A 24,760-nucleotide genomic window follows, 5' to 3' on the forward strand; every position below is an offset into this window, starting at 1 on the left:
ACCAATGAGACACTAAGACGGAGGAATGGGAGGGTATACGTGGTGTATAGCATCATGATTGGGTGATCGCAGCATAAATATGTTTAAAAGGATTTTAATCCGTGGCTTGTGAGTTTATCAGGAAAATGTAAAAAGCAAGAAGCACTAAACTTCAACCCTGTGTACTATTTAACTGATCAGTCTCACTGAAATCCAAAAAGTAATGTAGAAAAAAGGAAAAATAAACAGCGCTAAACAAATACTTGTAGTATTAGAAAGCTAGGGTTGTACATCAAACAATTATTGTCTCTGATATATTATTCTTATAAATTACACAATATACCACCATAATTTGGTAAAAAAATGAAAATAGAATTTATTATCTAAACCGTATAATATAGGTGGATGGAATAAATTTAAGCAATAAAAATCTTCGCAATAAAAATTATACAATAAAATTCATACAATAAACAAACCATATGATAAAAAAGCGTACACTATTGTTTTTATATGAGGATGTGTCCTCTTGGTGACAATAACCAGAAAACTTGTATATACCACTGATCATACAGCTGTTTGGAAGTTCATTACCACCTTAAAAATTCAATACCACCTTTTAAAACTTTATAGTTGTTTCAATATTACTTGTTACAATGTTTCACAATTCACTTGTGGTAGGAAGCTTACTTATGCAATATGTCAATCATAATATTCTTTAGTCCAGAGTACTTTGTAACTTCAGAGCTTTTGATAAATCACACTTTATGCATAATACACTGATTTGTTACAGTTATATACTGCAGTAATTGCTAAACGTGCTATCCGTAATATGCCCATAAACACAATACCGTGAACACACTGCTAGGTGTAGTGGAGATACGTAATATTAAATACGGTGCACAAAGTGTAAGTGTAACACAACTCTCATATCACGCAGTGCTGTATTGCACTTGGCTTGCTTCTCCTTCAGATACAGAAATAAGTTCAGTCCCTGTGAAGTCTGCACTAAAATTTCTCTCCAAGCAAGGAATCTTTGTTCATCAGTCCCTAAGGATTATTTCCTTCATTTGAAGAAGAGACAAACTCATTGCAGTACAGTACTGCATGACATGAGTTTTTGTTTTCTTTACACTTAGTGTTTTGTATTTTAATTTACTATAGACCTTTAGATTATGTCCTTTACATATTGTTATGTTTAAATGTTGTAATTTCTATTTAGTGTTTGAATGCTATTAGAGTTCATATATAGCAATGTATTAGGATTTGTATAATTTATGATTCTACTTTGAATATTTATGTATCTTTAACAAATGAGCATCATATTCTGTATAATTCTATGTATATTTCACAAGTTGCTTTACCCTTTGTATATTTTTTTATGTGAAATTAACCTCACAGTCCGGGGTCTTCCTTGGGCTGGAAACTGGTGTTACTTGGATGTGTCTGATGTTCTCACACAGATCTTGAATTTTACATCTGCAATTCTCACTTATTTATTTCGCCAGCTGTACCCAGGTGGCATTTACAGTATATTTACAATACATTTACTTAACTTACATAAAATACTATATACTAAACAAATGCATGTTAAACTGTAGTGTTGATTTATTAATAATAATAATAATAATAATATTAATAATAATATAATAATTATAACATTTATGTCTATAGCACCGCAAAAGTCAAAATTAAACTTTCATGATTTAGATAGAGCATGTAATTTTAAGACACTTTTAAACTCACTTCAATTTTCAAATGTGCTTTATTCTCTTGGTATCCCTTGTTCAAAATAAATACGCACATATCCTACACTAGTGGGAGCTAGCTGCTGATTGGTGCCTGCACACTTTTGTCTCTTGTGATTGGCTAACTAGATGTGTTCAGCTAGCTGCCAGTAGTTAAATTCTGTTCCCTCTGCAAAGTGGCCCTCTTTGCATCGGTATGCTTAAAAAGGGTATTGCACGATGCCTCAATATTGACACATCGCTGCAATATCCTGAAAGCAGCTGGAAGCGATCACAAACGCTTCCAGCGCTTGAAAACCCTGAGGACGTGCAGGGTACGTCCTTGGTCATTAACTACCAGTTTTTGTAGGACGTATCCTGCACGTCCTTGGTCGTTAAGGGGTTAAAATTGTATGTTCTATCCAAATCATGAAAGAAAATTTTGGAGTTTCCTGTCCCTTTTTAGCAAGGTCTTACCCATGAAATTCATGTTTTAGTTTGATTGCTGTTTAAAGTTCTTCTGCCTCACTCTGTGGAAGCATGATCAAATCCATGATTATAAACTATTATCTGTACAATGAAGGGATATATATATATATTGATACCCATAGTAATGTAGAACCAGAGCTCAATCTTAAGTGAGTGTTTTTTTTTTCTTTTATTAGAGGGGCTGGAATTCATCTTACAGCTCATTCAACAAGACACGGAATAATATTGACCTTCCTCGCTACACGCTTGGTTCTCCGAAGTGTGATAGGTAATTTTTTTTTAATTTACGCTCTTTGCAGGAGTTAAACACATAGACTTATAGGGTCGGTTGTGCTAAAATGACACGCTCTAATGAATTAGAGCATGTTGTGTTTGCATTATAATGGCCCTTTATGATTGCAATTTGATTGTTTGCTATATTTTTAGAGGAGCATGCAGCTCCTCTAATTTTGTTGAGCTATACATACTTAAAGGGCCACTAAACCCAAAATTTTTCTTTCATGATTCAGATAGAGAATAGAAATTTAAACAACATTACAATTCACTTCCATTATTTATTTTGCTTATTTTTTTTAAATATCCTTAGTTGAAAAAAAAGCAATGCACATGTTGAGCCAATCACACAATGCTTCTATGTGCAGCAACCAATCAGCAGCTAGTGAGCATATCTAGATATGCTTTTCATCAAAGAATAACAAGAGAATAAAACAAATTAGATAATATAAGTAAATTAGAAAGATGTTTAAAATTGCATTCTCTTTCTAAATCATAAAAGAAAAAATGTGGCTGGCATGTCCCTTTAAAATGATGCACAGAATATTTAACAATATGCTGTAAAAAAGAAACCGGAATCCCTAAATACAGTATGTTATAATGCAGAGGTGTTGTTTGTCATATATATTTTTTTAGTTATACCATGACATTCTATAAATATATTATTATTTTAAAAAAGATGTGTAACTTATTCAACAAAGTAACTAATACCATGCAGAGGAAATATTGTTTTTTTATAGGATGAATTCAAAGCGTTCTTCATTAATGGAATATTAAACTCAAAATAAAATTCCCAACATAGGGCCAGATTACGATTGTAGCGCAAATGAACACTTCCGCTCCAACTTTAATTGCGCTAGAAGTAAGCTTTTGCGCTTGTCTGGTTGCGTTCATATGAGTTGAATGTAAACTGTTTTCGCTCTTGTGCTAACATGACAAGCGCAAAAAGGCGACGTTAGAATATTGCATGCGCATTCACGTATTCCCCCATAGAAGTCAATAAAGAAAAAAAAAACACCCCACTCTTGCGCAATCCTGTTCGAGCTCATTTGTGCTAACCCGACATGAAAATATGAATATTTCACATTCCAATGTTCTTCACATAGAAGAATGTTCTTTTTTTCATAAATACATATTTCTACATATATGTGATGGGTTTTTTGTGTGTAAAAGATATATCTTTTTATTTATATATATATATATATATATATATATATATATATATATATATATATATATAATATCTATTTAGAAATACAAAGACCTTTGTTAAAAATGAATATTGCATAAATATGCTTTTACATGTTTTCATCTACTTAACCCCTTAACGACCAAGGACGTGCCAGGCACGTCCTACAAAAAGTGTCAGTTAATGACCAAGGACGTGCCTGGCACATCCTCTGGGGTTTCAGACGTTTTCAGGGTATTGCAGTGATGCCTCGATATTGAGGCATCCTGCAATAACCTTTTTTAGCCTCCAATGCAGAGAGAGCCATTCTGTGGCCCTCTCTGCATCGGCCAGCAATGGTGCCAATCGTTGGTGGGTGGGAGCCGTAGCATAGAGGCGGGTGGGCGGCCCATCGTTGGAGGGACTTCCAGATCCTGTCCCTGTGCGCACGCTACATTTAGTTAGTTGAGGGAGAGGGAAATAAATGTTTGTAAAGAGATCTGGGAGGGAGTAGGGTATTGAGGGGGGGCAGCTACACTACACTACAGAAATGTGGGTTTTGTTTTCTTTATTATAAAAAAGCCATTGTTTTTTAGCAAACTGGGTACTGGCAGACAGCTGCCAGTACCCAAGATGGTGGAAAATAGGTAGAGGTGGGAGGGTTAGAGAGCTGTATGGGGGGATCAGGGAGGTTGGGGACTAAGGGGGGATCCATCACTGCATAATAATAATAAAAAAAAAATAATCTTAAAAAAAAAAAAAAAGACTTATTTTAGTACTGGCAGACTTTCTGCCAGTACTTAAGATGGCGGTGACAATTGTGAGGTGGGGGAGGGAAGAGAGCTGTTTGAGGGGGGTCAGGGAGGGATCTGGGGGTGGGATGTGTCAGGTGGGAGGCTGATCTCGGCTCTAAAGCTAAAATTAACCGTACAAGCTACCTAATTAACCCCTGAACTTCTGGGCATAATACAAGTGTGGTGCGCAGCGGCATTTAGCAGCCTTCTAAAAGCAATGCCAAAGCCATATATGTCTGCTATTTCTGAACACAGGGAATCCCAGAGAAGCATGTTCAACCATTTGTGCCATAATTGCACAAGATGTTTGTGAATAATTTCAATGAGAAACCTAAAGTTTGTGAAAAAGTTAAGAATTTTTTTTATTTGATCACATTTGGCGGTGAAATGGTTGCATGAAATATACCAAAATGGGCCTAGATCAATACTTTGGGTTGTCTACTAAAAAAATATATATACATGTTAAGGGTTATTCAGGGATTCCTGACAGATATCAGTGTTACAATGTAACTATCACTAATTAAAAAAAAATAAAAATGGTTTAAAATAGCAAAGTGCTACTTGTACTTATTGTTCTATAACTTGCAAAAAAAGCAAAGAACATGTGAACATTGGGTATTTCTAAACTCAGGATAAAATGTAAAAACTATTTAGCATGGGTGTTTTTTGGTGGTTGTAGATGTGTAACAGATTTTGGGGGTCAAAGTTAGAAAAAGTGTGTTTTCCCCCCCCATTTTTTCATCATATTTTATAAAGAATTTTTATAGTAAATTATAAGATATGATGAAAATAATGCTATGTTTAGAAAGTTCATTTAATGGCGAGAAAAACTGTATATAACATGTGTGGGTACAGTAAATGAGTAAGAGGAAAATTACTGCTAAACACAAATACCACAGAAATGTAAAAATAGCCCTGGTCCCTAACGGTAAAAAAATTCAAAATCGGTCTGGTCACTAAGTGGTTAAAGGGAACTAAACCCAATTTTTTTCTTTAATGATTTAGACAGAGCATGCAATTTTAAGCAACTTTCTAATTTACTCCTATTATCATTTTTTCTTTGTTTAGAACCTGGGTTACACTTGCTTATTGGTGGCTAAATGTAGCCACCAATAATCATGGGCTATCCAGGGTGCTGAACCTAAAATGGTCCGGCTTCTAAACTTTACATTCCTGCTTTTTTTTTTTTTTTTTTTTTTTTTTAAACTTTATTTATAGAAAAGAATCCGAGTCATACATGGTAAATGCAGTCATAATAATGCAGGTGTGACAAAGTGGTCACCTGCAGAACAAAACAGTTTTCAGAGCATGTTATATCAAAGCATACCAGCAAAGGAATACAATAAGTATATGTGATCATCATGTATGTCCTGGGACTCAACTTTTTTCTAAGAACATTTTTTACAATCAACCAAAGAAAAAGAGGAGAAATCGAGAAAGGAAACATATCAGCTAAGAGCAAGGAAGAAAGATAATAACATACAAAGAAGAATGAAAGAAAGAGAAGAAAGGAAGAGAAAAAAAAATAAAAAAAAATAACATATAGCAGCCATACTTACCCAGAGTACCTCCGGGTCCCCCCTCCCTCGATATGCAGGTCACTCACGGGTCTGATCCGTGGATAGACACCAATTTCCTCTGAGGTTTTCATTTAAAACATATTGGCTATTTTTAAAAGGAAGCAGAACCCTATCTCTTACTATGTCAGGTAGGTGCAGCAAGTAAGCCTCCCATTTAAGGATAAATCTCTTGACTCTTTTCTCAGGGTCCCCCCTAGTATCTGCCTGCTCAATCAGCATCTGATCATGAATTGTTTTAAGTAAGTGTTGAAAAGGTAAGTTACGGTCCCCTGTCCACTCTCTCAGGATAATTTGTTTAGCTAACATGAGTGTGGTATTTAAAAAAATGTCGTGCTTGTATGTCTGATCTCTAGGTGTCAGAAAGATCACATGTTGTGCCGAGAGGGACACAGTTTGTTTAGTTAATTTGGATAGCCAGTACGCAATTTTTTGCCAAAATTTTTGTAATTTAGGGCAACTCCAGAGTAGGTGTACCCAATCAGGAGATTCAAGGCGGCATTTACTACAGGAGTTGAGTGCTCCTCCAACCCATTTAGCCCTTAGGCCAGGAGTGATGTAAGCTTGATGTAAGAATTTCAGGTGTGATTCCCTCAATTTTGCAGAAATAGTACTTTGGTGTGCCCTCTCGAAACTTGTGGTAATCAATACCGGGTCAATCTCTAGCTCCCCATAATGGGACCACTTTGATACCATGCCATGAAGCACATGATCCTTAGAGTGACGGATCAGTAAGTTATATGTATGTGACAGCCTCAGAGGGCCTAACTTCGCCAGCGCACTCAATGTATCTAAATTGGAGGCTTCTACAGAGAGGAGTCCCTCTGAAATCAAGGTGGATACGTAGTGTCGGCATTGAAAGTATGCAAACTTGTGTGTGTGCGGGAGGTTATAACGTGATTTCAGGTCTTGGAAGGGCAGTATTTCTAGAGTCAGGGGTCGGAAAAGTTGATGCAGTCGTGTGAGTTGTAATTGTTGCCATGTCTGAAATGCTTGCGTGGTGTACCCGGGGAGGAAGTCCAAATTACCCTGGATCGGGAGATATTTACTAGCTGAACGTTGTATACCCCAGAGTCTACAAATCTTGGTCCAGGCTCTTAGAGGATCCCTAAACAATATATGGTTTTGAATGAACGGGGATAGAGATTTCAAATGTGCATGAGGCAGATAAGCTAAATGAAGTGGTTTAATGACGTTAGACTCCAGGTCAGGGACAGTATAATAGTTTTTCCTACCAGCCAGTCCAATGCAAATCTAGAGAGAGCCGCCCAGTTATACCATATTATATTAGGAAGACGGAGCCCCCCTCCTTCCACTGTCATTGACAAGGGAGTCCTGCCTATTCTATGTTTTCTGCCCTGCCAAACAAAGTTTCCAATGGCAGTTTGCAAAGATGTCGCATCCTTTTGAGTGAGGAGAAGAGGCAACATCTGTAATGGATAAAGAAGTTTGGGCAGGGCCACCATTTTAAAAAGGTGTACCCTACCCGAAAGAGAAAGGGGGAGTTTCATCCAACTCAGCAGCATTTGCTTGATGTCACCTATAGTCCCAGCAAGATTCAAAGAGTATAACATATGTGGGTTAACATGTATCCATATGCCTAAGTATTTAAAACTACCCTGAGTAGTCTTAAGACCAAAATCTGCTAGGGTCGTGTTTCGGGAGTTTTGCAACCAGGTGGCCTCCGATTTGTCAATGTTGATCTTGTACCCCGAAAACTTGCCAAAATCATCAATAACTTTCAGAAGAGGGTGTAAATTGGAACCAGGATCACCCACAAAGAGCAGTAGGTCATCGGCGTAAAGTGATAGATGCTGCTTTTGGCCACATATATCTAAGCCGGCGCATTGTTGCCTGATGTAGGACGCCAGGGGTTCGATTGCTAAATCGAAAAGGAGAGGGGAGAGGGGACATCCCTGTCTCGTACCCCGTTGTAACGTAAAGGAAGGAGAGAGCCCTCCATTGATTATAAGAGAGGCCTTAGGGGCTGAGTATAATCTTTGTAAAAAGCTGGGAAAGTCACCCTGCATACCAAAGCGCGACAGTGACGTATGTAAGTGATCCCACTCGATCCGGTCAAACGCCTTCTCAGCATCTAGTGCTAGAAGGCATGCGTCTGGTAGTTGGGATGGAGATTGTGTATGTGTGTTGTACCAGTAATGGGACACGACGCCTAGAGTCTTTCTAATGTTAATAACTGAGGATCTGCCCTTTACAAAACCCTTTTGATCTGCATGAACTATATGTGGAAGAACCTTTGCCAACCTGTCCGCTAAGATTTTTGTTAGGAGTTTATAATCCCCATTTAATAGGGAGATTGGACGATATGAAGAAGTCTGAGTGGGATCTCTATCAGGTTTCAAAAGGAGACAGATATTAGCCTCAGAGAATCTATCATTTAGTTGTTCAGTGCCCGCCAGGTAAGCAGAATACAAGGATGAGAGAATTGGTGCTAATTCCTCCTCTAGTAACTTAAGATATTCTGCAGGTAACCCATCCGGGCCTGCTGCTTTACCCAGTTTGCTTTGTCGTATAGCCCTGAGAACCTCCTGGGGACTTATAGGAGAATTTAACAGGGAAGACTGCTCTTCTGTAAGAGAGGGGAGTTTTACTGCGTCCCAAAAGGCACGCTTGGCTTCTATATGGATAGGTTGTTTAGAGTACAGGGAAGTGTAATAGTCTACAAATTCAGTCATAATCTCCTTGGCGTTGGCGGTGAGGGTACCCTTAGAATTAATGGCTAGGATTTGGGACTTGGGTTTATAGGAATGAACTAGTTTGGCCAGCAGTTTACCAGCCCTGTTACCATGTCGGTAATAGCGACCCTGTCTGTGAATATTGACCTTATTGTCTTGTTGGGCTAAGAAAGTATCCCTTGTCTGTTTGAGATCGTAGTAAGATTGCCTGGATGTTGGCGTGGGGGCATGTAAGTAGTTATTGTAAGCCGTAGTAAGTTGAGCAAGGAGAGTCTCATCTACCCTCGTAAGTTGCTTTTTATGGTGTGTTGCAAAGGAGGTTATATGACCTCTCATCACCGCTTTTGAGGCGTGCCAGAACAGGTCTGGCGTACCCAAATGACAAGCATTGTCAGATGCATAATGCGTCCAGGATGCCTTTAAGTGTCTACGGAACTCAATGTTGTTGTATAGGTGGAGAGGAAATCTCCAAGTTCTGTTTGGAGGTCTGGGGGAATGTGGTTGCAGTATCAGGGTGATTGGGGCGTGATCTGATAAGGTGACTGGGCCAATATAAGTAGATAAGATGTGTGACATTATGCTTGAGGCAGTTAGGAAATAATCAATACGCGACATAGTATGGTATGTTTTTGATAGGCAAGTGAAATCCCTCTCATCCGGGTTCCTTGCTCTCCAGACATCTAGCAAACCCAGAGTCTCCTTGAAGGATCCAATCAAGGATACTTCACGTTTGTAGCGGATTACGTGTGTTTTGAAAGAACCATATGCTGAGGGATCTCTAAACCTATCTAGCGGAAGAGCCTGAGCCAGATTAAAATCCCCTCCTACTATTAGAGGGGCACTCTGTGTGGCCAATATCGCCAATAAATTTGTCCAAAAGGGGGGATCATGCTCATTAGGGCCATAAACATTACAGAGAGTATATGTATGTGCATTGGTCTGGAGTGATGCGACTATGTATCGTCCCTTTTTGTCAATGTTCACTGCTGATAATGAGGCCGCTAAACCCTTTCGCACTAGGATGGCAACTCCTCTTTTCCTGCCCTCTGTAGGGGAGCTGAGGACCTGTCCTACCCATCTGATTTTTAACTTCGCATGTTCCTCAACTGTCAATTTTGTCTCCTGGAGCATAGCAATGTCAGCCTTCAGTGAGTGTAAGTGGTGGAGAATCCTACTTCTCTTTGCCGGGGATGTGATGCCCCCTACGTTCCACGCTATAATTTTAAGGGGAAGAGTCATGTCCACAGAGTGTAAGGGTGGAGAGGGCACGACCTAATAGGTAGTGTCCTAGCAAGTGTCCCCTGTGGTGTCTGGAGTGTAGGTAGTAATAGGTGACTTACAGTTATGGAAAAACATAGGTGTGTCCTCAGGGCAGGATGACGTGATGAAGGAGGGGGGTCCGGAGGCCTCCAGGTCCCAATCCAGCAATCGCTACAAAAGAGATAAGAACACACAGCAATGTTTACAATTTGTATAAGTAAGAGGTCAATACCCATGATAGTAGTAATGTCAATAGATATCATCCCAGAGGTAGTCTGTTTATAAAAGAACCATTTGATGAACAAAAACATAGCATGATAGCAGGGAGCATAACATCTTAGAACTAAAGTTCTGCTCTTGGGGGAGGGGACATGAAGCAGCAAAATCACACAGAGCCCTGGAATGTTTAGTGTGAGTTTAAAATGAGAAAATTTACCAGGAATTCCTACAATTGGCAGGGGCAGATGAATAGGCCTTAGGTAGTCAGGTGGAAATGTATATGGGCTTAAAGGTAGGGAACTATGTTTTTTATATTCGGTGTCGATGCCCTGGGGCCCAAACATAATAGGGATATCATAATCTGCATCGATCAAAAGGCAAGTGGTGGACAGAGGGTCTCCGCTTGGATTTGTGAGGGATAGGCCAAAAATTAAGCCTACTAGGGGACCCAGGGGAGACCAGCGGTAGCTGTGAACTGTTTTAATAACATGCATATTAGAACTAAGGTTTAAGTATGCTGCATAATATTTCCCAGCCTTAACAGTGCAATGTAGATACAAACATGAACCTGAACAGGTAGTGTAATAACAGAGAGAACAAGTTGCCATGTGCGGAACCGTGCCTCCGGCCACAGCCAAAATTGGCAAACATGACCAGAGCCACAGGACCCGCCAGAGCAAGATACATAATGTAATCAACATGATGCATATGAAAAGAAATTTTTAAACGATAATACTTAAGAGGGTCTCATCAGCCATTGTCCTGTCTCCGCTCTGATGCCAGGTATGCCTGTGCTGCCGCAGGCGTATGAAAGGTTTTAGGGCCTGAAAGGCTCTGAATTTTCAAGGTAGCTGGGAACATGAGTGCAAATTTACGTCCCTGATCATGCAGTGTAGAGCAGATAGATGCAAAGTCCTTACGTCTCTTAGTGACCTCAACTGAAAAGTCTTGGAAAAGTAAGAGACGGTGATCTTCAAAGATGACTTCCTTAGCCGCCCTGTAGGCTCGCAGGAGTGCAAGCTTATCCTGGAAATTTAAGCATCTAAAGATTACTTGTCGTGGCCTCTCCTTGGAATTTTCTAGATATCTGTTGGGGCCTATGCGGTGAGATCTTTCAATGTCCAGAGGTAAACAGTCCTGGGGCAGGCCCAGGATTTTCGGGAGAGTCAAGGCAGCAAATTCTAGTAATTCTTTATCTTTAATGGATTCAGGAACTCCTATGATTCGTAGATTGTTTCGCCTGCAGCGGTTTTCTAGGTCCTCCACCTTGTCTATTAGTTGTTGATTTTGTTTCAGTAGGCGTTTTAAAGAAACCTCAGATTCCTGCTGTCTGTCTTCAACCCCTGAAATTCTTTGTTCCGCGGCCGACATGCGAGTGGAGAAGAGCCGCACCTCACTGGTTAAGGTGTCCACACCAGCTTGCAAGCTATCCATTTTTGGTAAAAAGAAAGCCTTGAGCTCCTGTAGGAGTGAAGAGTGAGCTCCTGAAATACTGCCTTCAGCATCTGCAAATGATGGGTTTGCCTGCGTTTCTATCAGAGGCTTTTGTTTTTTTTCCTGATTCTTTGATCTGTGACTCATTGTGCCACCTAAAGGCGAGGGCAGCCTGTGAAAGTACTCGTCCACTTTCATAGAACAAAATACTAGGAATGGTATAACACTGTGTGCAAATCACCAGAGGGCGCTGTTGCACTGTGTATTGCAGCAATCAAAGTAGATATGTGGAGGGAAAATGGAGGAAATGAAGACACAGATTTTGAATTTGCAGATATCACATGGCAAAATGCAGGTGTGAAATAAAAAATTTAGCTGTACCAACTATGCAAACAAAGGTGATTTTTCTTTTCCTTTTTTGTCTTATGTAGCAGGCTTAATCAGGGCTGATGGATCAGAAATACAATCCTAAAAAATTGAGCTATACCAGCTATGAGGTGAGAAGAGTCTGTATAGGAAAAAAAAATCTGTATAGATCAATATGCGGTTTATGCAGAAACTGTCCCAATGATCAGCTCTCAAGCAGAGCAGGTATTTATGCGCTCCCCCCTTAGCAACTACTAGGGCGTGAGAAGGCCGATATCCCCTTGCTGAAAAACTTAATAACAAGTTTATCTCCCTGTATGGAAGTGAGGTTGTGCCTTGTTGTAGGATAAAGCTGATTGATCTGAGTTTACATTAGTGCATCCACATTACTTTTACGGAGTGTGCAGCAATCTCTTATGGGCATGCATAGAATACTTTCCGGGGAGTCCGTTATCAGGGCCTCACACGGTTATAGTTTGAGGTGGAGCGGCTTTGGGCTGATGGATCAGAAGTACAATCCTAAAAAATTGAGCTATACCAGCTATAAGGTGAAAAGAGTCTGTATAGGAAAAGTCTGTTTAGATCAATATACAGTTTATGCAGGGATTGTCCCAATGTTCAGTTTTCAAGCAGAGCAGGTGTTTATGCGCTCTTCCCTTAGCAATTACTGGGGTATGAGAAGGCCGATATCCCTCTGCTGAACACTTAATAACAAGTTTGTCTCCCTGTAGGGAAGTGAGGTTGTGCCTTGTTGTAAGTTAAAGCTGATTTATCTGAGTTTACACCAGTGCATCCACATTACTTTTACGGAGTGTGCAGCAATCTCTTATGGGCATGCATGGGATACTTTCCAGGGAGTCCGTTATCAGGGCCTCATACGGTTATACTTTGAGGTGGAGCGGTTCTAACCAGTTATGTAATAGTTCGCGGTGTTACCGCCTCTCACCTGATCCCACCGATTACCACATTCGAGGCCGGTCCGCTTGTAAGGTCCGTTCTGAGTTGAAGTTGGCACTGAGGTGAAGGGGGGAGCTCTTCCAATATGGCGCCGGTCAGCGTTACCGCTCGCGCCGTATGGCGCAGTTCGATTTTGACCTCCGAGGCAAGGGCGATTTTCTGCCCTTCACGATGGTTCTTGGGCCGGATGGGGTACCGTAGAGGGCAACCCAGCAAGGCAGTGTCGTGGGGAAAGCTGGCTGGCAGCAAATAACACCATTAATATGAAGCAGAATCCCGGAGCTCTGAACTCCTGCTGCCAGCCGCTAGCTCCGCCCACCGGAAGTCCTCACATTCCTGCTTTTTAAATAAAGAAAGCAATAGAACAAAGAAAAATTGATAATAGGAGTAAATTAGAAAGTTGCTTAAACTTGCAAGATCTATCTGAATCATGATAGAAAAAAAAAATGGGTTTAGTGTCCCTTTAATTGCAAAGGGCTCCAATGCACTTATGTATATGTCTATATATGCATACATATGTATTTATGTATATATATATGTCTGTAAATACATGTATATGTATGTATCTCAATGTTAAAGCCTTTTTTTTCTCAAATGCCTGAGACCTTATATATTTTGAGCCTTTATAACTTTTGTGTGCAAATTTTTTTTTTTTTATTAGATAGTGTTATTATAAGTGTAACTATACTTTTGTAATGTATTTTTGCTGTGTTTTGTGCAACTTTTATGTTTTACTAAACAGTTAAAGGGACACTGTACCCAAATTTTTTCTTTCATGATTCATATAGAGCATGCAATTTTAAGCATTTTTTTTAATTTACTCCTATTGTCAAATTTTCTTTATTCTCTTGGTATGTTTATTTGAAAAGCAAGAATTTAAGTTTAGATGCCGGCCCATTTTTGGTGAACAACCTGGGTTGTCCTTGCTGATTGGACAGCACCAATAAACAAGTGCTGTCCATGGTTCTGAACCACAAATTGGCTGGCTCTTTAGCTTAGATGTATTCTTTTTCAAATAAAGAAAGCAAGAGAACAAAGAAAAATTGATAATAGGAGTAAATTAGAAAGTTGCTTAAAATTGCTTGCTCTATCTGAATCACAAAAGATAAAATTTGGGTTCAGTGTCCCTTTAACCAGAACTCTGAAGTTGTGGTAATCATTCTAGCGTAAATTGCGATTGCGCTCAAGCGATCGCATTTACTTTCAACTTGTAATACCAGCGGTAAGCATGATGAGCGCAAAACCCTGTGATAAATCCCTTATCGCTCGAACGCTCCACTCGTAATCTGGTCCATTATAGGATATTACGTATAGTTAGAAAACACTTTGAAATGTACTTGTAATATTCATTTTACATATTTTTCCTGCAATAATATTATTTTTTCAAATTGACAAACTGTAGTGGATCCTGTAGGATTCTGACCTTTGAACTCTAAACATTCTAATTCTACCGGGGGTATTTTAGCGCTGCGGAATCTGTTGGCGCTCTACAAATAACCGATAATAATAATGTCCCCAAGCATCTGAAACCTTGAAGTGCAGGGCTGCTACAGAGAGCTTAATGGAACTGGAAAGTGGGGAAAGTATTTAAGCACCATGATCTTGGCTCCCGTAAGATTTAGAAACCCCAGGGCCCACTGTTTGAAAGGCAATCATCAGTACTTTCAAGCAGTGTGTGTATTGTGGTTAAACAGTGTAATCATGTACAAAAAATAAATAAAATTAAAAGTACACTTTTTTTTTAATGTGATAAGGAAGACATTGTGACTTCCATGACTCCTTGTTTTAAAGGCCCAATAGCCCCTCTTTAAAATAAAGCCCCTTTATACATTTTAATAGGCAGTGTCAATAGTGATAACCTTGTGCGAATAATTGTGCTTTTATAGGCTCATGGGAGCCCCTATGTGCACATCAAAGTCATGTAAATATAACTAAAGGCCCTTATTTATATGGGGATAACCCCTTCTTCTTTTAAATATAGAATTAAAAAACAAAACAAAACCGCACACACTATTAGTTTTTTAAAAATGTAATAGAAATGACACATTTTGTTGTAGAGTTCTCACGTGCCATGATATATACATGAAATGGTATAGTTTGAATCTATTGGGTCTGCGGAAAACATGTAATATGTGTGGGTGTCTCAATGACCCACTCTAAAACAGCTCAGCTCAGGGGTTGAATTCGTTCTGCAGTGTTATATTTGTAAGTAGCAATATTATTTGTTAATAAAATCTTTGAGGTACTTTCTACTTTGAGGTTGTTTTTGCATTTTTTTTTTTTTTGCCTATTGTGTGCATCTCGGTCTTTGACTGTATTGCTTATTGGCTGATAGAGACAGCTCCCACTTAAAAAAAGAAAACATTTTGGAAAAAATAAACTGCTGTAATACATTTTTAAATATTTTATTTTACATGGAACATATTTAACGAACTGTGCACAGCACTGACTTGTTTAGATCAGTGTCCTCAAGATGGGTATAAGAATACAATATATGAAAACACAACTATAGCTAATTAAAGGGTACATCACAATCCTTTAGAAAAACATATCAACTGATTTATCTTCATAGACTACATAGATAAATCTCCATAGACTTTAATAGCGGTTTTCTGTTAAAAATCTATTAGATACGTTTCATATCTTGATTGGGAGGTCATTTTTACATAACAGTTTCTCCTATAGATTGATTTTAATTTTAACTAGCTTATTTATCAACACATCTTTCTGTTCTTTCTTAAAGGGACAGTAAACTACTGGGTACAACTATTGTAAGATCATTTATATTCACTAAGATATTGTTTTTCCTCCTGTGCCTGCAGCTGTCTTCAAAGTTAATTCTCTTATTTTAACCCTTTAAAAGTGCTGGTTATTTGTTACTCTTACCCTAACTTAATCATTAAGTTTATTTCTGTTTTTTTTTTTATTTCTATAATTTATATAGTTATAATTTCCTATCGTTCCTATCCCTGACTCCTCCCACATACTATTTCCTGATTTCTTCTCCTTGACGTATAGAGCGGTCACACACTCTTTCTACGTCAGCCTAAAGTGCGTTCATGAGGCTCTGTGAAACTGATTTCATTATTAGGATTCTTTGAGTTGATTTATATAGTATTAGTATAAGCATTATTGATGTAGGAAGCATTAATAGGAGTTTCATAAAAAAAGGTATCAAAATAATAGTTTTTATGGTAAAAATAAAATGTTAAATAGTATCATCAGTGAATACAGGAATTGATACTATTCGGTCATCCAAATACATTCACTTTTGAAACCTAATAAGAATATTACAAATCGCAAATTACAGGAGTACCCGTAATCCTAAAAATCACAGGACTCCTATAGGAGGCGCTATAGACTCAAAACACGATCTAAACCCAGGGGTAAAAGTATATATATCAAAATACAATATAGATATGTATAAAAATGTATAAAATACAAGAATTAAAATATTTACAAACAGAGCACTAGTCGCGACTAGTGTAAGTATAAGGGATAGTGCAACAGATATCCTCAAATGTCCATACAATAGGAAGGCAGCTCTCGGTCTTCACCCAGAGGGATGATAAACTTCTATGATGGAAAACTGAAACAGAAACAGAGGCGCCACATGTGTAGATAAATAAGAACCACAATATCCAAACAAAACAAGATACAGGGTACTCACAAACGTGAAGGCACTCTATTGTGCCAGTGGGAGCGGGCTGGTATTTGGCAGCAAACCAGCTGGCTGTGCAAAGGAATCCCCGTCGAGACAGGCAACACTGGAATCCTATGGCTTCAGGTCTCCAAACAACCAATCTTGCAGAGAAAGGCTTCCTCAGGCTGGAGCTGGAAGTAGGAATAGGAGAGGGGCTGGACTGCCCTTAGGTTACTAACAAGGAGACTGCCACACTAACCACCAGACTTGTAAAAGGTAAAATCAGTATTTTATTATACACAATAAAAATACCAAAGATATAACAAATTACAGCTGGGTGTGTAAAAAACAGATCTCCTCTCAAAATACAGAGATAGTAGCAACGCGTTTCTCTGGGATAACCCCGTTTCCTCAGGCTTGTATGCTCTGTATCTACCTGAATGCCCTTTAAATAGGGCTAAGTAACCACATGTTCCAATAAACACTCCCCTTTCTTTACAGATATGAACCAATGATATCCTTCCTTTCCCAATACGCCCAGTTGTTGCTTTAATTGTAATTGTAATTCTAATTATTTATAAAAGTGTAGTGTGAAAATCGATCAGTTGAATTTTTCTAATAGCCAGATAATATGTTGCCAATAAGAGGTTAAATAAAATTGAACTGGTATCGATCGTAAGTAATTCATATTTTTACATATGTAAACAAGGTGTGTCTATGTTTTCCCATCCACCAATCATATATAGACACTTAGGGGGCCTGTACCTAAATCTTTACCTAATTCGATGATCGCTACAGTTGCTGCTAAGGATTACAAATATTAGGATGTGACGTGTAGTCATATGGTTGAAAAAGCCCGTATGTACTAGGCTGTATCACTCTTGAGGACTACAGCGTTAGAGTGTAGCGTGACCGGAAATGCCTGCACGTAACCTGCCGTCTAGTTGTCCAGGACTACAAAAACAAGAAAGTGACGTATAGTCACAGACTTAACATCCCCAAAGTTATTGGACCAATGAGATTAATAGGAACCAGGGGAATATTGAATGAAAAAGTAAATAGAGCCGCATGATTGGCTATTGCTATATACTAGGAAAAAAAATTATAAGTACTCAATATAAATATCGTATTAGGGTAATGCCACTTGTATGTGACACATTCATACTTCACGGGAAAGAATGGTGGTGTGCAGAACGATGCCCTTAAAAAATAAATGTTGATGTGATGTTGATATGACATGAAAGCAATAGTGCACTGTGATCATCCATAGTGAATTGGGGGCACAAATAGCTCTATAATGTGATCATAGATATTCAGAATAACCAGAGAGCACCTTTAATTTAATGTAATAGATTTAATGTAATAGATTTAATCAATATAATGTATAGCCTCACAAAAAGTGTGAACATTTAAAGCTATATAAAGGTATAAAACCAAGATAGTGTCAAAAATGAGTGTGATGGGTTGTGCTATCTAAAATATAACTAAATTTGAATATATAAATATGTGCTATAGTAATGTATACAAACCATTATTTGTATATTGAAAGTGATTGTGTCTCACTAGTACCGTGAGTTCATGAATATAAAAGAGTGCATGTAGTCAGAAAATAAGTATAACTAATATGTATGTGACCATAGCATAGTGATTGTGTCTCACTAATTTTGTGAGTTCATAAATAAAAGAGTACATATAGTCAGAAGATGAATATAACTAAATGTGTAATATATGTAACATAGCAACAAGTGGGGAGGGAAAGTCCAGAGTACATAAAACATAATAAAAATATTACTCAAAAGCTCCCTACAATATACAGTAATATATATATATATATATATATATATATATATATAAATATAGTGAAAGTCCAAAGCACATATAACATAAAGCATAATAAGAATATTATTCTAATATTCCCTACAAAATACAGCAACATATATATACATATCTCAACACTATTAGCCGCGCTATATGAAAAACTAATCAATATGGATATATGAATACAGCGGAATCTATATCCTCATTAAAGCCTATAGGGAACAAATTATAAAATTTATAAATACAATATGATTATATGAATGCGGCTGAATCAATGACCTCGTTGAGACCTGTAGGGAATAAACTATTGAATTTGAAAATCCAATAGGTTTCCCTTTGTCTAAGTTTTGAGAACCTGTTGACCAAATTGCTTTTAGGGATACTTTCCACTGGTGTGGTGGATGGGAAAACATAGACACACCTTGTTTACATATGTAAAAATATGAATTACTTTCGATCGATACCAGTTCAATTTTATTTAACCTCTTATTGGCAACATTATATTATCTGGCTATTAGAAAAATCGATTTTCACACTACACTTTTATAGGTAATTAGAATTACAATTACAATTAAAGCAACAACTGAGCGTATTGGGAAAGGAAGGATATCATTGGTTCATATCTGTAAAGAAAGGGGAGTGTTTATTGGAACATGTGGTTACTTAGCCCTATTTAAAGGGCATTCAGGTAGATACAGAGCATAAAAGCCTGAGGAAACGGGGTTATCCCCGAGAAATGCGTCGCTACTATCTCTGTATTTTGAGAGGAGATCTGTTTTTCACACACCCAGCTGTAATTTGTTATACCTTTGGTATTTTTATTGTGTATAATAAAATACTGATTTTACCTTTTACCAGTCTGGTGGTTAGTGTGGCAGTCTCCTTGTTAGTAACCTAAGGGCAGTCCAGCCCCTCTCCCATTCCTACTTCCAGCTCCAGCCTGAGAAAGCCTTTCTCTGCAAGATTGGTTGTTTGGAGACCTAAAGCCATAGGATTCCAGTGTTGCCTGTCTCGACGGGGATTCCTTTGCACAGCCAGCTGGTTTGCTGCCAAATACCAGCCCGCTCCCACTGGCACAATAGAGTGCCTTCACGTTTGTGAGTACCCTGTATCTTGTTTCGTTTGGATATTGTGGTTCTTATTGATCTACACATGTGGCGCCTCTGTTTCTGTTTCAGTTTTCCATCATATAATAAGAATATTATACTTAGTTTATTTCGTAAAAAGTAGGTGAATAAGCTATTAAAAAATAAAAAGATATATGTAAAAAATTATTTTTTTGGAGGGCAGCGTTACATACTGTACATCGATTTCACAATTGCAGAAGACAAGTAATGCACTTGTCCGTATCGGATCCGTTCCTAACAAGTCAATGACATATTATGGGGATTACTAGAAAATGCCAATACGCATGCGTGAATTGTGAACGCGCGTGGATGCCGAGATTAAGAAGAAAACAATAACGCATGCGCACAGGGTAAAGTAGGTGGATGCCGTGGACTGACGGCCGCCTAACGGCCAGAATTTCAGTTGGCTGATCCAGAAACATGATCGACAGCCCAAAAAAAAAAACATTTTACGTGTTGCATTTGTGTAGATTCACAAATGGATCATTAATGGTGATAACTTTAGTTTTAATTATATTTAGAACAAATCATGAATGAAAGTCATATTGATTTTGTAAAACGAATTATATCCTGGATCGACATAAAGGTAAGTTTACTTTCACTTTAAATTGATTATATAGAGCACAATATTTTAAACAACTTTCCAATTTACTTCTGTTATCAATTTTGCTTAGACTTTTTAAAGTTTACTTCTTTTACCAAATTTACTTTTTTCTCTTGGTATCCTTCGTTGAAAAGCATTCCTAAGTAGACTTAGGAGCATCAATGCACAGATGGGAACTTGCTGGTGATTGGTTGCTACACACACATGCCTCTTGCCATTGGCTTATCTGATGTGTTCAGCGAGCTTTCAGAAGTGCATTGCGGCTGTGGAACTGACTTTGACAATGTGTTCAATCCCGTTGCGCGAGTTAAACACATAGAGCATTTTATTATTGCACTGTTGCTTGCTTATAACAGAGCATTTTCATTTTGTACTTTTATGTCCCATTATTGGGTATGGTAAAATTTGTTTCCCCTTAATGTGTTTCCAATGACTTGTTATACCAGCTGCAGAGTATTAAATGCGATGGAAACTGCTCCCTTAGTTTTATTTTTGATTTTGACATTTGTTAATTGAAACCTCTACTCATTGTTCTATAGAACAGGGTTCTTCAAACCAAGGGTTGGGACCCATTACTGGGTCACAACACCATGTTTACTGGATAACACGTGTGTGTGTTGTATGAGAGTGTGTGGTGTGTGTTTAACTTTTAAGTTTTACTATAATCAGGAATAAAGTACACACACATTTTAGTCACTTTGCCAAAAATTGCAACTATCTTGTATATTACTTCAGAAATTTTCAGACAAAGCATAAAAATAGGATCGTGAAGGTATGTGGTATCATTGCACTGGGTCTTGGGAAAGTATCCCTTTAAGATTAAAACTCAATTGCATTGAGAGAAATAATGCATTGTATTGGAATGTATGTGCTCTCCTCCTTGCCTAGAGCTCCGTGCAGCAGGACACCCAGTTCTCAAACCAAAATTTACCTTTCTTAATTGTTTTTGTGATCATGCAGTACTGACATGACTTCTTAGATAATCTCAATACAGTGGGAAACTCTAGATCGGGCCCTGTGTGTGGAATAAGCACCGGAACAAGGAGTTATTATCTGAAGTAGGAGGGTGGATAGGTAAGAAATAATTTGCATAACGATTTAGTTACTGAAATAGTTGCAGATTTATGGGACAGAATTCCAACAGATGTGGTAGGGAAAGTAAGGGAATTCAAGAATGCTTGGGATATGAATACATTTATACTGAGAATTACTTAAGCCTACACTTCAGGCTGAAATGTGGGTGCTTATCTGTTTCAGTGCTAGATAATACATCTGTAAAGACGTATGACATGTCTACTTATGAACATACCTTTTTGTGCTGTTTTTTTACTCATATTTTTTATATTCAAGAGTACCATTAAAACATCTTAAACTATTTTAATGACATCAGAAAGGGTTTTCAATGTGTAAACATTTTTTGTGATTATGTTTGTGAGAGTCATTGCTCATCAATAAGGATGTATGAGGTGTCCTTATTAACTGGTGAGCTTCACAGACAAGCTATGTTTTATGTTACAAGCAAAAAAACCCCTGTAACATAAAACCTTTTTCATGGAAAAGTAATTTTAATTAGTGCTCTTTCATATACAGTTTATAATAAAAACACTTCATGAAGTTGATATTGTTTAAGGATTATATATCCACCTTCCCTACTTCCCAGCAACATATTGTTCCTACTGAGTACTTACCCTATCCTAGGAGGGTCCCTTGGGGGGTGACCCTGGAGTAGAGTAGCTGTAGGAGATCACTTGCTTTAAAGTTACTATGCTTTTGAATGCTAATGATATGGTGCAAGTCTGTAGCTGTGCTAGCCATGGGATTAAGAAAAAATTCTACATTTGATAAATGTGTGCACTCTTGGCTCGGGTATATTTAGTCATTTTCCTTTGTAACCCACCAAAGTGGATTTAAAAATCTGTAGAGAATCTGGAATGAAGAAGAAATTTTCTTAAAAAAATTGATTTTGAAGTTGATTCATGGGTAAGTATTTCCATAGATGAAGACCTCTTGTTGAATGTTATAATCCTTAATTTGTATACCTTTAGGGAATCTATTTGTTTCTCCAACATTGGTGTGTCCGGTCCACGGCGTCATCCTTACTTGTGGGAATATTCTCTTCCCCAACAGGAAATGGCAAAGAGAGCACAGCAAAAGCTGCCCATATAGCCCCCCCTCTGGCTCCGCCCCCTAGTCATTCTCTTTGCCGCTCTGAACAAGTAGCATCTCCACGGAGATGGTGAAGAGTATGTGGTGTTAGTTGTAGTTTTTCATTCTTCTATCAAGAGTTTGTTATTTTAAAATAGTGCCGGTTTGTACTATTTACTCTAAAACAGAAAAGGATGAAGAGTTCTGTTTAAAAGAGGAGTATTATTTTAGCAGCAGTAACTAAAATCAATTGCTGTTCCCACGCAGGACTGTTGAGCCCAGAGAACTTCCGTTGGGGGGGAACAGTTTGCAGACTTTTCTGCTCAAGGTATGACTAGTCCATTTTCTAACAAGACTTAGTAATGCTAGAAGACTGTCATTTTCCCTCTTTGGGATCGGTAAGCCATTTTCTTAGACTCATAACAGAATGAAGGCTTATTAATGGGCTATATACTGGTTGACACTATTGTGGGCTAAATCGATTGATTTATTCGATATTTATATGTTGTTTGAAGTGTTTTGAAACTTGAAAATACGTTTTTAAGCGCCAGGCAGTCGTTTAGACACCTTTTCCAGTCAGGAAGGGCCTTTCACTCTAGTAGGCAGAGCCTCATTTTCGCGCCTTAATTGCGCAGTTTCTTCTGGATGCAGTGCATGCAGCTTCATGTGAGAGGGTCCGGTGGCCATTAAAAACGTTTCTGGAAGGCTTATTTCTGTGGCGAATAACCCCCAAGGACAGGTGAAGCCGCAGCAAACGCTGTGGCTGAGACTGTAGTGGGTTTAAAATTGTTAATTTGATAAAATAGCTCCGGTTTGCTCATTTAAGGGGTTACAAACTTGGTGTGCAATACTTTCAAAGCATTAAGACACTAGGGTGCAAATTTGGTAAGGATCGGATATTTCCTTCATAGTTTTTCATACATTCAGAAATAAAGTGTGCTCTGTTTAACATTTAAAGAGACAGTAACGGTTTTGTTTAAAAACGGTTTTATTGCATTAATAGCCTGTATAAGCCTGTCTAACATGTCTGTACCTTCAGATAGAACATGTTCTGTATGTATGGAGGCCAAGGTGGTCCCCCCTTTAAATGTATGTGAGAATTGTGCCATGGCGTCCAGACAAAGTAAGGACAGTACTGTCACATTTAATAAGGTTGCCCAAGATGATTCCTCAAATGAAGGTAGTGGGGGTAGTTCACCATCCTCTCCTTCTGTGTCAATACCAGTTATGCCCGCGCAGGCGACACCTAGTACATCTAGCGCGCTAATGCTTGTTACTATGCAACAATTAACGGCAGTAATGGATAATTCTATAGCTAATATTTTATCCAAAATGCCAGCATTTCAAAGAAAGCGTTATTGCTCAGTTTTAAATACAGTGGAAGAGCAAGAGTGCGCTGACGATAATTTATCTGTCATACCCTCACACCAGTCAGAATTGGCAGTGATGGAGGGTTTGTCGGAGGGAGAAATTTCTGATTCAGGAAAAGTTTCTCAACAGGCAGAACCTGATGTTGTGACGTTTAAATTTAAGTTAGAGCATCTCCGCGCCCTACTTAAGGAGGTACTAACTACTCTGGATGATTGTGACTCTTTGGTCATTCCAGAAAAATTGTGCAAAATGGACAAATTCCTAGAGGTCCCTGTGCACCCTGATGCCTTTCCGATACCTAAAAGGGTGGCGGACATAGTGACTAAGGAGTGGGAGAAACCAGGCATACCTTTTGTCCCACCTCCTATATTTAAGAAAATGTTCCCCATTGTCGACCCAAGGAAGGACGCATGGCAAACAGTCCCTAAGGTTGAGGGGACAGTTTCTACGCTAGCCAAACGCATGACTATTCCCATTGAGGACAATTGTGCTTTCAAAGATCCTATGGATAAAAAATTGGAGGGTTTGCTTAAAAAGATTTTTGTTCAGCAAGGTTTCCTCCTCCAACCAATTTCGTGCATTATTCCTGTCACTACGGCGGCGTGTTTTTGGTTCGAAGAACTAGAAAAGTCGCTCAATAAGGAGACTCCATATGAGGAAGTCATGGACAGAATTCACGCACTTAAGTTAGCTAATTCCTTTATTTTAGATGCCGCTTTGCAATTGGCGAGGTTAGCGGCGGAAAATTCAGGTTTTGCAATTGTGGCGCGCAGAGCGCTCTGGCTAAAGTCTTGGTCGGCGGATGTGTCTTCCAAGACAAAATTGCTTAATATTCCTTTCAAAGGTAAGACCCTTTTTGGGCCAGAATTGAAGGAGATTATTTCAGACATCACTGGGGGAAAGGGCCATGCCCTCCCACAGGATAGGCCTTTTAAGGCTAAGAATAAATCCAATTTTCGTTCCTTTCGTAACTTCAGGAACGGACCGTCTCCTAACTCTGCAGCCTCTAGACAAGAGGGTAACGCTTCCCAGGCTAAGCCAGCTTGGAAACCAATGCAAGGCTGGAACAAGGGTAAACAGGCCAAGAAGCCTGCTGCTGCTACCAAGACAGCATGA

General features: G+C 38.5%; 1 protein-coding gene across 1 annotated transcript in view; it reads left to right on the top strand.

The window, feature by feature from the left end:
• SENP7 (SUMO specific peptidase 7) overlaps positions 1-24,760 on the top strand; it is a 625,329-nt gene that overhangs the window by 10,934 nt on the left and 589,635 nt on the right. Inside the window, exon 4 of the mRNA XM_053707566.1 lies at positions 2,369-2,460. Coding sequence (XP_053563541.1) covers positions 2,369-2,460 — 92 coding nt within the window. The remainder of the gene's footprint in view (positions 1-2,368; positions 2,461-24,760) is intronic.

This window comes from Bombina bombina, chromosome 3 (genome assembly GCF_027579735.1).
Source record: "Bombina bombina isolate aBomBom1 chromosome 3, aBomBom1.pri, whole genome shotgun sequence".
In the NCBI taxonomy this organism is placed as follows: domain Eukaryota; kingdom Metazoa; phylum Chordata; class Amphibia; order Anura; family Bombinatoridae; genus Bombina; species Bombina bombina.